At 34.9% G+C, this 14,136-nt stretch overlaps 1 protein-coding gene across 3 annotated transcripts; it reads left to right on the plus strand.

Annotated features, from left to right (window-relative positions):
• Positions 1-531: 531 nt before the first annotated feature.
• Positions 532-14,136, plus strand: LOC125280578. Of its 3 annotated transcripts, none has more exons than XM_048211217.1 (14): positions 534-1,274; positions 1,490-1,691; positions 1,788-1,903; positions 2,004-2,092; positions 2,175-2,284; positions 5,943-6,035; positions 9,217-9,254; positions 9,529-9,621; positions 9,854-9,931; positions 11,062-11,186; positions 11,391-11,449; positions 11,665-11,814; positions 12,055-12,080; positions 13,349-14,136. In XM_048211217.1, exons 2-14 carry the CDS (start codon positions 1,490-1,492, stop codon positions 13,448-13,450), a joined length of 1,281 nt encoding a protein of 426 aa, XP_048067174.1. In that variant the 5' UTR covers positions 534-1,274; the 3' UTR covers positions 13,451-14,136. The 3 variants fall into 3 exon arrangements, with proteins under 3 accessions (XP_048067175.1, XP_048067174.1, XP_048067173.1); XM_048211216.1 differs by having other exon boundaries at positions 535-1,329; XM_048211218.1 differs by lacking the exon at positions 5,943-6,035 and having other exon boundaries at positions 532-1,329.

The raw sequence follows: 14,136 nt of genomic DNA on the forward strand, positions 1-14,136 counted from the left end.
ACAGAATTATCACTGTCTATACCTCCAATTAAATGATGGTTAAATAATGTTTTAGTATTGAATTTGTATTATATGGTGTGTATGCGGTGAAAAAAGTGTGGAATTTCATTGTAATTTTGTATTTACTACAATATGCCAGTGTCACCAGGAAGTTAGTGCTTAAAGGGATAGTTCACCCAAAAAATCATACTCACCCTCAAGTTGTTCCAAACTTGTATAAATTTCTTTGTTCTGCTGAACACAAAGGAAGATATTTTGAAGAAAGTTTGTAACCAGGCCGCTTTGGGGCACCATTAACTTCCATATAGGGAAAAAAAAAAAAAATAAAACATACTATGGAAGTCAATGGTGCCCCAGAACTGTTCAGTTTCCCACAGTCTTCAAAATATCTTCCTTTGTGTTCAACAGAACAAATAAATTTATACAGGTTTGGAATAACTTGAGGGTGAGTAAATGATGACAGAATTTTTTATTTTTGGGTGAACTATCTCTTTAACATCAAGGACCACAATGGAAACAAGTTATTGTTATTGTTATCATTGATGAATTAGTGTATTTTAGTTTTGTCTAATCAAATGAAATCTAATCATATACATTTTCATAAAGGACCAATTGTCATTACTGTCTTCCAGATTATATTCACAGGCGGATACAGCTCGAAAATAATAACATACTTTTTGTAACTATAGATGGCAAATGTATATTTTGTGTTTTGCATTCTGTGTCCAGCTGCTGGTGTGCTGATTTTTGTGTTGTGTTATGTGTTTATGTTAATAAAACACAAACTTGATGAACTGAAGCTCAAGGTTCTAACAGTTTTCAAGAAGAAGGCCAAAGTTTTCTTCAGCAAAGACAGATAATTAATTGTTTATTATCTTCTTTACATAGGACTGTGACATAGGCAATTTAGGTCAAATTATTGCAGGACTAAAGGAAAAAAATCTCTCACTATTCAGCCTGAGATATATATTTTCAGTTTTGTTGTAAAACACCTACTTCTTGTATTTAACTCTCTGAAAACCTTTACTTGCATTATCTCAATAGCATTGTGACCTCATGATTATAACACTTGAACTTTGATCATAAATCCTATAATTAGGCTATGTGTAGCCTACTTCCTAATTCACATATTGATTGTGGGGCAGGACAATACAAAGCTGCTATCATTAAACCACCTTTTCCCCTCTGATCGTAGGCTAATAGCCTCACTGAATTCGCCAAAAGAGGGCATTTTCAGCCAACTTAACTGAGCAGACGGACAATATAAGCATTAGGTAAATAGAAAGCAAGACACTGCTTTACTTTTCCTCTTGATCAGCAAAACGCAAGGTAGGTCTAAAAGGTATTGTAGGCTAATTATGTAAAGTATTACAAACTGTAATTGTAAAGGTATTACAAATGAACTTCATTAAAGGCGTAAGACTCTACAAACAGGAATTGTTACAAGTCAGTAGTTTAAAATTGATGTTATTTATATTGGTCGTTTCAGATGTATATTGCGAGCGATCTCCTTATCTTCTCATTTGGATTTACCATGCTGAAGTTCATCTCCTGTTACAGCGATGGTTCAATATTGGATGATCAGTGTGGTGTAATTAAGATTAATGTTAATCATTTTAACATACCACCACAAACCACTGAAGCCCCTTTCGAGGTAGATTGGACTGCGGAAGGGAACGAGTCCAGGAAAGGTAGTTTCTCTCTCTCCCTATTAGTTTAATGTTTTATTGGTGTAAACAAAATGGCTTTTCATATGTGCCGCTTTAAACTTTCTCTTTTTACCACAGTGACGCTTTCGGCTACATCGGATCATTTTAGAGGTTTCATGTTGGATCTTCGTAATTGTGATGGTAGATTTAACTTTAGTTTGGTTGCCCAGGACAACAACCACCTCATCTGTGGCGTGAGTCCTGCCGCGCACCTAAACCACTACACACTTAAGCTATTCTTTACACCATCTTTTAAATGTTAGCAGCTATTAATTCATATGGATATATTATTAGGACCGTGTCATGACTCAGTCAAATAACCTAAGGAAAACGTCAGTCAGCGGGTTGTGGACGCCAGAATCGACAAGACAATGTTTGTTCAGGTAATTGTACTATGGAGCCGACGAATTGAAACAGAATAGCATCATTATAGTAACGTTATTCTAATTTTGTAAATCTTTTCAGAGCTGTATTTATTAAAGAGTTCAGTATGTTTTGGGAAAAAGATTTCACAGTCCCGTCCACAACACCGCCGCCCACAGATTCACCAACCTATTCACATTCACAGTCTACAGGTAAGAAAAAATTACCGTACAATGTTGTAATTAAGGCTCGAAATTAATAATAATAAAAAAATTAAAAAAAACGAGTGTTCATCAGAGTGGTCCAAGATTTTAGGAATTCTGTTGCACTTGAACTATAGGCTACACAAAAAATTGACTGGATTCGAAGAGTTTATGTGTTTGTGAAAAAAAATAACAAAAGAGTCCCTCACTGGTCAATTTGACCCGCATAGGAATGTGAGGATTTTTGTCCAAAAAAAAAAAAAAATCTTGGACAATACAGAACAAATACACACAAATGTGACCCTGGACCACAAAACCAGTCTTAAAGGTAATTTTTTTTTAAACTGAGATGTATGGTTTGTTAGGATAGAAACATATTTGGTTGAGATACATCTATTTGAAAATCTGGAATTGGAGGGTGCAAAAAAATGAAAATATTGAGAAAATTGCCTTTAAAGTTGTCCAAATGAAGTCCTTAGCAATGCATATCACAATAAATCGCAGTAAATATATCAAAAATAAATTTTTGATAGGAAATTTAAAAAATATCTTCATGGAACATGATCTTTACTTAAAGGTGCCCTAGAATTGAAAATTTAATTTACCTCGGCATAGCTAAATAATTAGAGTTCTGTACATGGAAATGACATACAGTGAGTCTCAAACACCATTGTTTCCTCCTTCTTATGTAGCCTAAATTTGATTTGTGCAAAAGACCTCTGAAGAACAGGCGAATCTCAACATAACACAGACTGTGACGCAACAGTCGGGATCATTAATATGTACGTCCCCAATATTTGCATATGCCAGCTAATGTTCAAGGCATTACACAATCCAGTATTAACGTCTGGAGCCGTGTACAGCCAAGTCATCAGACTTTATGCAGGTAAGCAAGCAAGGACAATAGCGAAAAATGGCAGATGGAGCAATAATAATTGACATGAGCCATGATACCATGATATTTTTAGTGATATTTGTAAATTGTCTTTCGAAATGTTTCGTTAGCATGTTGCTAATGTACTGTTAAATGTGGTTAAAGTTACCATCGTTTATTACTGTATTCGTGGAGACAAGAGCCGTTGCTATTTTCATTTTTAAACACGTGCAGTCTGTATAATTCATAAACACAACTTCATTCTTTATAAATCTCTCCAACAGTGTGTAATGTTAGCTTTAGCCCCGTTAGCCACAACATAGGCTACTATCAAAATCATTCAGAATCAAATGTAAACATCCAAATAAATACTATACTTACATGATCTGATGTGCTGCATGACGAACACTTTGTAAAGATCCATTTTGAGGGTTATATTAGCTGTGTGAACTTTATGCAATGTATAATAGAGTTGTTAGCTTGGGGGCGGGGAGCGTGAGCATTTAAAGGGGACATGGACAGAATCGGCGCATTTTTAATTATGCCTCAAAATAATAATAAATAGGCAGTTAAAAAATTGAATAATAAAAAATCTATGGGGTATTTTGAGCTGAAACTTCACAGACACATTCAAGGGACACCTTAGACTTATATTACATCTTGTGAAAAAGGGTTCTAGGGCACCTTTAATATCCAAGTGATTTTTTTGGCAAAACTATGAATTAGAAGTTAAATGGCACCTATTATGCAAAATCCACATTTACATGGTGTTTGGACGAAAATGTGTGTTACAGTATGTGAACCCAACCACACTACAATGATAAAATTCCACCCACTTTTGTTTTTTTAAGTCCCCATTAAACCAAAGCATTAGACATGCCATTTTGATTCTTTGAGCAGTGTGACATCACACAGCTCATGCCCCGTCCACAGCCGCTGACCGACAGTCCTGCATAACCATAGTTTCTGCCCTCAGCGAGTTGTACGCAGTCTGCCATTTTCTCCGTGCTCGAGCAGCTTTACTGAGAGCATTGTCTTGTTAGCAATCCCGGTGTTCTGTTGTTCGGTGTAAGAGTGAACATAGGATTCTTCATTTTCTATGAACATCTGAGCCCTGAGGACGCAGTGGATTAATTTTTGAAGGTAATGCGCACCAAAATATACCTAAATTCACTTATGTCTGCGCAAATCATTTCACTCCAGACTGCTTTGTCAATGAGGCTCAATGCAAGAGACAATACAAAAAAACACAGGTTTTGCTTAAAAAAGTTGTTACTCAAGGATGGATCACTATCAACTGTTTGTGATCCAGCTTATAGTCTCCGGAGCGACACTGGAATTGTTTACCGGATAAAAAGTTTATTAAACACCCCTATTGAAAAAAAGAATAACTCTGTATATATTTGTTTACTGTTAGTTGTAAAAAGTGTTTTTGTGTAATTTGATCGCTGTGTATGTTAATGCAAGGGAGAGAGAGAGTTTATGGATAAGACTTCCTGCACTGTGTTTTATTCAGCTCTTATGGTAATTTTCTGGAGTGAAAAAGGACGCTTCATCTTTTGTGTGATGTACAATAAATTTCATTAAACTCATCAGTAAAGTTTTGGCCATCATTTGGATGGGGTCCACTACAACAGGCTTGTGCTAATGGATAAAAGCAAGATGACAACATAAGTTATAACCGTAATTCTAACCGTAAAAAAAAAACGTAAATCTCCATGCAGCATATTCTCTGGCTCTGTAGGCATCATTGTCTGACTCCGGTTCAAACTGAACACCATTACTGACAGTTTCTGACATTTTCAGTGCTTGAGATTGCCCTGTTTGTTTGTTGCATGAGCTCTTGAAGCTCCGAAAGTGGGCCGGGAGCAGCAGGTCATTTGCATTTAAAGGGACACACACAAAAATGCCGTGTTTTTGATCACCCCACAAAACTGGCTATTTTAACATAAAAATAGCTATAAAAAATTATAGCTATAGGTATTTTGAACTAAAACCTCACATACACACTCTGGAAACATTAGAGACTTATTTTACATCTTGTAAAAAGTGGCATAATAGGTTCCGTCTAGGTAAAAAATAATGATGTGTTCTTTAATAAAGCATTACATTTGTAGAATTTAGGGTTCCCATGCCACAAAATCCAAGTCAACCCCTGGTTATCAGTGATATTACTGGGCTGGCTTCTCTGAGATTTATGCCATATTAGCATTGTATAGCCTACTATGTGGAATTACATTGTTACATTATTATTACATTGTCGTTATATTTTAGTGCATTAGGTGAGGTTAATAGTTTCATAATATTAGCGATTATCATTTCTCTATCACAAAACTCTAATACTAGCAAATGGGAATGTGTGTATTACAGTATGTACAGTGTTTTCTACATTTTTAAAGTGCAGTGTACAGTATTTATTATTACTCACAGGCTACAGGTAAAATATATAAACCAAAAGCATTAAACAGAACAGTAACAAACAGAGCATGTCTAAAACACCACCGACCTCTGAAGTACGCAAACAAATCCAACTATAATCCCAACAAAATTTACAACAACATCAAATATACATTGACAGGCTACAGGTAAAATATATAAACCAAAAAGATTGAATAGAACAATCAAATATAACCATAATTGCAGGGCTGGTGGTGCTTTTAGATATTTGTATTTTTAATGTAAAAGTACTTCCTTATGTTTCAGAGACAATTATACATTACACATTGATAGGTTACTTCCCTGTTGAGTCAGTGTAAATACTGTTGCTCTGTAATGTTTTAACATTCCTCACAGGCACACCCACAACACCAGGGACCCCTGAACCCAACAGTGCAAACCCAACTACAAGCCCATCAAAATTTACAACAACATCAAAAATAAACTCAGGTAAGAAAAAGAGAAAACATAAAAAGTACCTTTTGGTATTTATTTATAATATATTATTTTTATAATTTTATAATATATTTTAAAATGTAATTTATTCCTGTGATGACAAAGCTGAATTTTCCACATCGTTACACCAGTCTTCAGTGTCACATGATCCTTCAGAAATCATTCTAATATGCTGATTTGCTGCTCAAGAAACATTTCTTGTTATTATCAAAGTTAAAAAGCAGCTAAAGCATCATGTGACACTGAAGACTGGAGTAATGGCCGCTGAAAATTCAGCTTTGCCATCACAGGAATAAATTAAAATTTTAAATATATTAAAATAGAAAACAGTTTAAATTACTATAATAATATCCAAAACAATAGTCAAATAAATGTAGCAGTGGTGTGCATAAGAGACTTCTTTAAAAATTGCAGGGCTTGTATTAATAACTGTCAATAAATTTGCAGAAATGTAAAAGTATAATATTAGTTTTTTTAAATACAGTATAAATATACTTGTGTTTCAGAGACTATTATACACTAAAAGTTAAAGGTGCCTCAGATATCCTGTTGAGTAAGGAATTTCAGGAACTTCAAAATGTGTTAAGTGTTAATAATGGGACCACTTTTGCAGTTCTTTGAAGGGTTCTTTGAAGGGTTAGTTCACCCAAAAATGAAAATTCTATCATTAATTACTCACCCTCATGTCGTTAGAAATCACTAAGACCTTCGTTCATCTTCGGAACACAAATTAAGATATTTTTGATGAAATCCGAGAGCTCTCTGACACCTCCATAGATAGCAATTTAATTACCACTGTCAAGGCCCAAAGATATTAAAGACATTGTTAAAATAGTCCATGTGACTACAGTGATTCAACTTTAATGTTATGAAGCGACGAGAATACGTTTTGTGCGCAAAAAAAAAACAAAAAAAAACAACTTTGTTCAAAAATTTCTTCTCTCCCCTGTCAGTCTCCTACGCTGTTGACATTTGCCGGTTTTCCACCATCGGGCCAAACGGTTCTCATTGCGTAACCGTTCCATTCCGTGCCAATCTGGACCAGCTGGTACAGTTCTGGTTTCGTTTTCTACTGTGGGGCTGATAACGGCCGCTCTTTGGAATATAATATAAAAGCGTCAGTTGTTGCCTTGGTAACCAACGTTTTATTTATGATATGAGATGTAATAACGACCGCGTTATGGCGGATGATCAGATATTTCTTTTAATTTTATTATTAATTTGTGTTTAGATCACTCAAATAGAGCGCTTAGCCAGCTATGGAGAAACTGGTAGACAGGCAACAGACAATTGCTCTCTATTGGCCGACACTGTTCACGTGAGCAGAACGACACATGCGTGTGTGATGCTGAAGCAGGAGCTGGCCAATAATGAGCCAGAGTTCACAGCTGCTGGGTTTTTACCTTAAATTTAACAGATTTTTTTTTTTTTTTTTTACAGTATATAGGCCTACAATGTATTTAGTATTTTACAGTATTTTTAAAGTGGTAGTATATGTATTCTGTCATCTGCTACTTTAAATGCTTGAGCTCTTTAAAGTAGGATGGATTCTGATTGGCTGTCAGTGTTTTTATTGTTCATCAGCTGGAAAAAAAAAAATGTTGTTTTTTATGAGTGCCCCATCTACTAACATTTGTTCAACTAGTGGTATTAGTTTGAGCTTGAACATGTCACAGTATTTTTGGGAAACATGTTTGAAAACAGTAATTATTTTCATAATTCTACTTGGCTTTTTAGTGTTTTGCACAATGGAAAGGTTCCATGGATGTTAAAGGTTCTATGGAACCACAGATGCCAATAAAGAATGTTTATTGTTAAAGGATTATTCCTCTTTCAAATAAAATTTTCCTGATAATTTACTCACCCCCATGTTATCCAAGATGTCCATGTCTTTCTTTCTTCAGTCGAAAAGAAATTAAGGTTTTTGATGAAAACATTTCCGGATTGTTCTCCTAATAATGGCCTCCATATGCCGTATGTTGTTTTTTTCCGTAAGTAGAACAGGGAAGGCGTAGGACATACAGCGTAAGCTTTTTGAAGAATACGGAAAGCAGAAGAACATGCAAGGCGATCATTTATGTTTCTAAAGCATATATAGTTGTCTGGTGTCGTTTAAAGCCCTTTGAAGCTGCACTGAAACTGTAATTTTGACCTTCAACCGTGTGGAGGCCATTGAATTCCACTATAAGGAGAATAATCCTGGAATGTTTTCATCAAAAACCTTCATTTCTTTTCAGCTGAAGAAAGAAAGACATAGACATCTTGGATGACATGGGGGTGAGTAAATTATCAGGAAAATGTATTTGAAAGTGGACTAATCTTTTAAAGGATTAGTCCACTTTTAAATACACTTTTCCTGATAAATTTACTCACCCCCATGTCATCCAAGATGTTCATGTCTTTCTTTCGTCAGTCGAAAAGAAATGAAGGTTTTTGAGGAAAACATTCCAGGATTTTTCTCCTAACAGTGGATTTCAATGGCTACCAACAGGTTGAAGGTCAAAATTACAGTTTCAGTGCAGCTTCAAAGGGCTTTAAACGATACCAGATGAGTAATAAGGGTCTTATCTAGCGAATCGATCGGTCATTTTTGAAAAAAATACAACCGTTTATGCTTTATAAACAAAATATCGCCTTGAACGTACTTTCCGCTTCCGCATTCTTCATAACACTTACGCTGAATGTTCTACGCCTTCCCTATTCTACTTACGGAACGAACGCGGCGCCGGTTTCGTTTTTTTCCGTAACTTGAATAGGGAAGGCGTAGGACATTCAGCGTAAGTGTTATGAAGAATGTGGAAGCGGAAAGTACGTTCAAGGCGATATTTTGTTTATAAAGCATAAACGGTTGTATTTTTTTTCGAAAATGACCGATCAATTCACTAGATAAGACCCTTATTACTCATCTGGTATCGCTTAAAGCCCTTGAAGCTGCACTGAAACTGTAATTTTGACCTTCAATCTGTTGGTAGCCATTGAAATCCACTGTTAGGAGAAAAATCCTGGAATGTTTTCCTCAAAAACATTCATTTCTTTTCGACTGACGAAAGAAAGACATGAACATCTTGGATGACATGGGGGTTAGTAAACTTATCAGGAAAAGTGTATTTAAAAGTGGACTAATCCTTTAAGAATATGATTATAACACTTGTCATTTGTTTTCATTTACTTGTAGTCACACCACCATCACATCCTCAGTGTGTGCAATATCTGGTATGTAGACTGCATGATGCTAAGTGATATGTTATTGTAGCAAGCATGTTTATGAATCAAGTTGTCTCATGATGATTCTACAAATGTAATTAGGTTTTACAGTCTTGCATGGCTTGCTTGTTTCCATGAATATCATTTTCACCTATTAAATATGCATGTTGTGGTTATTAAAATATCCATATTTGACTATCCATGCTGTTTCTTTTTAATTGTGTGTACATGATTATGTTTTTGTTTCTATCTGTACATGTATGTCTGTTTTTATACATTTCAGAGATGTATTTTAGCACTGTTATTGTTCAGTCGAATGTGTTTTCTTCGAGGCTCTTCTCTCCTGATTATCATTAGACCAGATTTGAAAAAAATGGTAAGTTGTCTCAAAAAACTGCACAAATCACTAAATATCCTTTTAAACAGTTTTGTTTTTATGCCATTATTATAATGGGTCAGGGAGTTGTATCAAGATAAAAATCTTGATAACTGATGTCATGACATACATTATGACCTCCTTATTAAATTCACAGTTTCATATTGATGCATACTGAATCCATAATTTAAAAATGCATTCAGTATATGGCAAATGATGTATCTCTTCACAGGCCATCTTGAATGCATCTGTCCTTGAACTAGCATGCAAAACTGTTGCTGTCATCCTTGTACTAATAAAAACAATTAAAGTAAGGATTATTTTTGTACTACATTACAGTTTACTGCATTACAGTTGACAGACAGTATAACATTGTTTAAAGGTGCCCTAGATTCAAAAATTGAATTTACCTCGGCATAGTTAAATAACAAGAGTTCAGTACATGGAAATGACATACAGTGAGTCTCAAACCCCATTGTTTCCTCCTTCTTATATAAATCTCATTTGTTTAAACGACCTCCGAAGAACAGGCGAATCTCAACATAACACTGACTGTTACGTAACAGTCGGGGAGTACGCCCCAATATTTGCATAATGCCAGCCCATGTTCCCAACATTATGAAAGGCATTAGACAAGGGTAGCCAGTTAACGTCTGGAGCTGCACACAGCCGAATCATCAGACTAGGTAAGCAAGAACAACAGCGAAAAATGGCAGATGGAGCAATAATAACTGACATGATCCATGATAGCATGATATTTTTACTGATATTTGTAAATTGTCTTTCTAAATGTTTCGTTAGCATGTTGCTAATGTACTGTTAAATGTGGTTAAAGTTATCATCGTTTCTTACTGTATTCACGGAGACAAGCGCCGTCGCTATTTTCATTTTTTAAACTCTTGCAGTCTGTATAATGCATAAACACAACTTCATTCTTTATAAATCTCTCCAACAGTGTAGCATTAGCCGTTAGCCACGGAGGACAGCCTCAAATTCACTCAGAATAAAACTTTAACATCCAAATAAATACTTTACTCACATAATTCGAAGCATGTATGACGAACATCTTGTAAAGATCCATTTGAGGGTTATATTAGCTGTGTGAACTTTGTAAATGCGCTGTAATATAGTCGACAGCTCGTGTGGCAGGGAGCACGCGATTTAAGGGGGTGGCGCCGAGTGTAAATCAGTGCATTGTTAATTATGCCCCAAAATAGGCAGTTAAAAAAATTAATTAAAAAAAATCTATGGGGTATTTTGAGCTGAAACTTCACAGACACATTCAGGAGACACCTTAGACTTATATTACATCTTGTGAAAAAGCATACTTGGGCACCTTTAAACTCAATATTTGGTTAAGACATATCAAGAATGAAAAGAAGCATTAAAGGAAATTGTCATCTAATTTAGTTCCCATTGCTGTGTATGTTTTTGTGTTAGTATGAGTGCGTGTACAAGTGTGCTGGTGTGCAGACTGTGTTTACCGCTTTGACAGTGGCTGCCATGGTTTCAAGCCTGCTGCACACCATCACTGTTTCCCTTCGTTGTGGACCAAGCCATGAATTGTGAGTGTTATCTTCACATATCAGCACCACTAGTGTCACCAAACAGAACCGCAAAAATTATAACTGTTTCCAAACTTGTTTTGTCTGCTATCAGTCAGAAAAACAGTTAGCCCCACCCCCAACTCACATCATTGGTTGATCAGTGTTACAATGGGTTTTTACTGGTCTGGCTGTTATTTAACACTAAAAATGTTTGACTTACAGAAGGAAGTATTGGCTCTATGCCATCATAATAGTTGACCTAATGAACACTATCATTACAAGTAAGGTTCAGTTTTTCACATTCTTTATTAGTAAATTAAATTTTTTTTATTGTCGGTATTTTGTAAAGATGTTATATGAAGTATACGTTACTTTTTTTTCGAAGTTTGGTGTAACACTCATTTACTCATCCAAACTTATTAAAAGCTAATTCAGATTTATCTGATTAAGATTTTAGAACAAGTTTATAATCCTCTTCTTTCAATTTGTACTATAGCCACTGCAATCATTTTTCGAACGTGGTGCTTTGAAGAACGCTGGCTGCCAATATTAATGGGAGTTTATGTTGTTTGGGAGATCATGCTGTACCTTGGCTTAGTTTGTGTTGAACAGATGGAAAAATACCAGACGAGAAAAAAAGTTGGAAGTAAGTATACTTGGTGCCAACTGATTCAAGGCACTAGTAAGATTCCCACACAAGCCTCATAAATAGACTCTGTGGACTTCTAAAGAATTCTATCTGTTATCAGTCACACCCAGAACACAGTCCTCTGTACTTCCTTATGCATGACGACCCAGATTTTATTGTCACTGTCAATTATTACATTTCATCCTACATCATTTTCTAGTTTTTTAACAACCATTGTTTGCATTTGTGTGTCTGCAGATCAGAATCATAATCTGGACAAGAGGGTACGTGAACTACATCTTTCATATCTTGTATTTGTATAGCCTATACATAAAGCCATTGCAGTTTCAGTCAACCTGTTTAATACACATGTATTTCACTATAAACAAACTTTACAGTGTATAGCAACTCCACACATATTTTATAGCACCAGACCAGATCCTTGCATACAGTAGATATAAAAACCCCATTTAAAACAGCTGTTTTTTTGATGAAAAAAATGAAACAACGATAAGTCATATCAGAATGTTTGCACATTTAATGTAAAAATTACAAAATATGCAATGCAACTGAAAAGTATCCCTATGCCCTACTCCCTTTGAAGGGCAAAGCCCTTGAAGTGGGGACTTTGGAGCATGATGTCCACCAACTGATAAGCTGTTCTTAGGACAGAAATTTCTTATTATTGCAGTTAACATAGCTGTTGCATATAAAGATATATTTTTTATATTTTTTAAAACATGTTATGTGTGTGTGTGTGTGTGTTTCTCTGTTCTCAACTTTAAAATTTGCCGTCTCATCTTAATTTCTCAACAATTTCGAACCTATGAAACTTATTTAAACATAACATGACAAAAATGTGTGAAATATATCACAAAACAGCTTGATTTTCTATGTTTGTTAACTCGAACTCTCCAGCCATCTAGCTTTTAAAATGAATGAATCATGAGTATTCACTGGGTCACATGACCATAAATAATAAAATTACTTCCTCGAAGTGACTGAACATTGCATGTACCCTTCACTATCTGCCTTGTGGAAGGGCCCTATGTGAAGGCATTCAGTTGTTCACTTTCGTTTGGAACACCCCTACAAATGGCGTCCCCTTCTCGAAGTGCCCTTCAGGGGTGCAAAAATGCATAAATTTGCACTCTTTTATAATTGTGTATTTGGCTGTGATCAGAATTAACTAATCATAAAGCTCAAGCTCATGAACTTTCATAACACATCATCAGGGGCACACTTATGCAGAATTAAGTTATTTAAAGTTTTTGTTTTAATTTCCTCTGAAATGTGTCAATTTAGTTTTCAGTGGCATTGTTAAATTGTAATATTTACATTAAACATGCAAAAGTTCTAAAATGATTAGTCTTTGTTTCATTTTTTTACATCATAAAAACCAGCTGTTTTAACCATTAGTTATATCCACTGTAACAGGTTGACTTTAACATCTTAAGAACCCAGTAAATGATAAGATCATACATTATATGGTTATATGGCAATATTACCTTAAATATTACACATTAAGACAATTCTTATTTTTTATTTGCAGATATCCCCAAGGTTTTTTATGTTTATAATCTTTACAGTATTTCATGTAATGTTGACAATTGCACTTATGACAGGAGTGTCTTTGGTCAGAATAATGAATTGAAGGACCGTCTGCAGATTTGTTGGTTAGCGAGTTTGTTATCTTGGTACCTTTGTAGGGCTGAGAAATGTGGGTGCAATTCTTTACAGTCCTTTAAAGAAATACATGTGAGTTAAAGATGGGACAATGCCTTCAGCATCATTACTTTGCCTGCTTTAAATGTTTTGAGAATCCCTCCTTTTTTTCCACTGATAATGTTGAACGCTAAAGTAATTGTATAACTTTCATCATCTAAATATTCATGTTAAATCATACATTTTTTGTTCAGTTGAGAAAAACTTTTAGTTTTGAACAATAAGAAGTTAAAAAATGAATTAAATTGCAGTCATATAAGTAATTTAACTCTGCACAACATCCTTTAAATGCTTTTTGTTGCTCTTATTGGTTCAAAATAGCAGCGTACTGTATGCTTCCAGCCTTACACATTACTTTTTATTGTTACATGTAGATGCATTTTGAATGTTACTGCCCAAACAACTTTTATGTAATGTTATGAGTACTGATTGCTTTAAACATGTCACCACTGTGCAGCACTCTTCCAAATGAATTATATTTATAAGTACAAACCCGATTCCAAAGAAGTCGGGATACTGTACAAATTTCCCTTAAAATGATACATTTTCTCAGTTTAAACATTTGATATGTCATCTATGTTGTATTCTGAATAAAATATTGAAATTTGAAACTTC

The sequence above is a fragment of the Megalobrama amblycephala genome, linkage group LG12 (assembly GCF_018812025.1).
Source record: "Megalobrama amblycephala isolate DHTTF-2021 linkage group LG12, ASM1881202v1, whole genome shotgun sequence".
NCBI lineage: Eukaryota > Metazoa > Chordata > Actinopteri > Cypriniformes > Xenocyprididae > Megalobrama > Megalobrama amblycephala.

Coding starts and splice junctions, on each gene's coding strand:
- LOC125280578 (XM_048211217.1), top strand. CDS start 1,490: ATGTATATTGCGAGCGATCTCCTTATCTTCTCATTTGGATTTACCATG. Junction 11,450..11,664: donor AATGAACACTATCATTACAA/GTAAGGTTCAGT, acceptor TTTGTACTATAG/CCACTGCAATCATTTTTCGA. Junction 12,081..13,348: donor ATCATAATCTGGACAAGAGG/GTACGTGAACTA, acceptor TTTTATTTGCAG/ATATCCCCAAGGTTTTTTAT.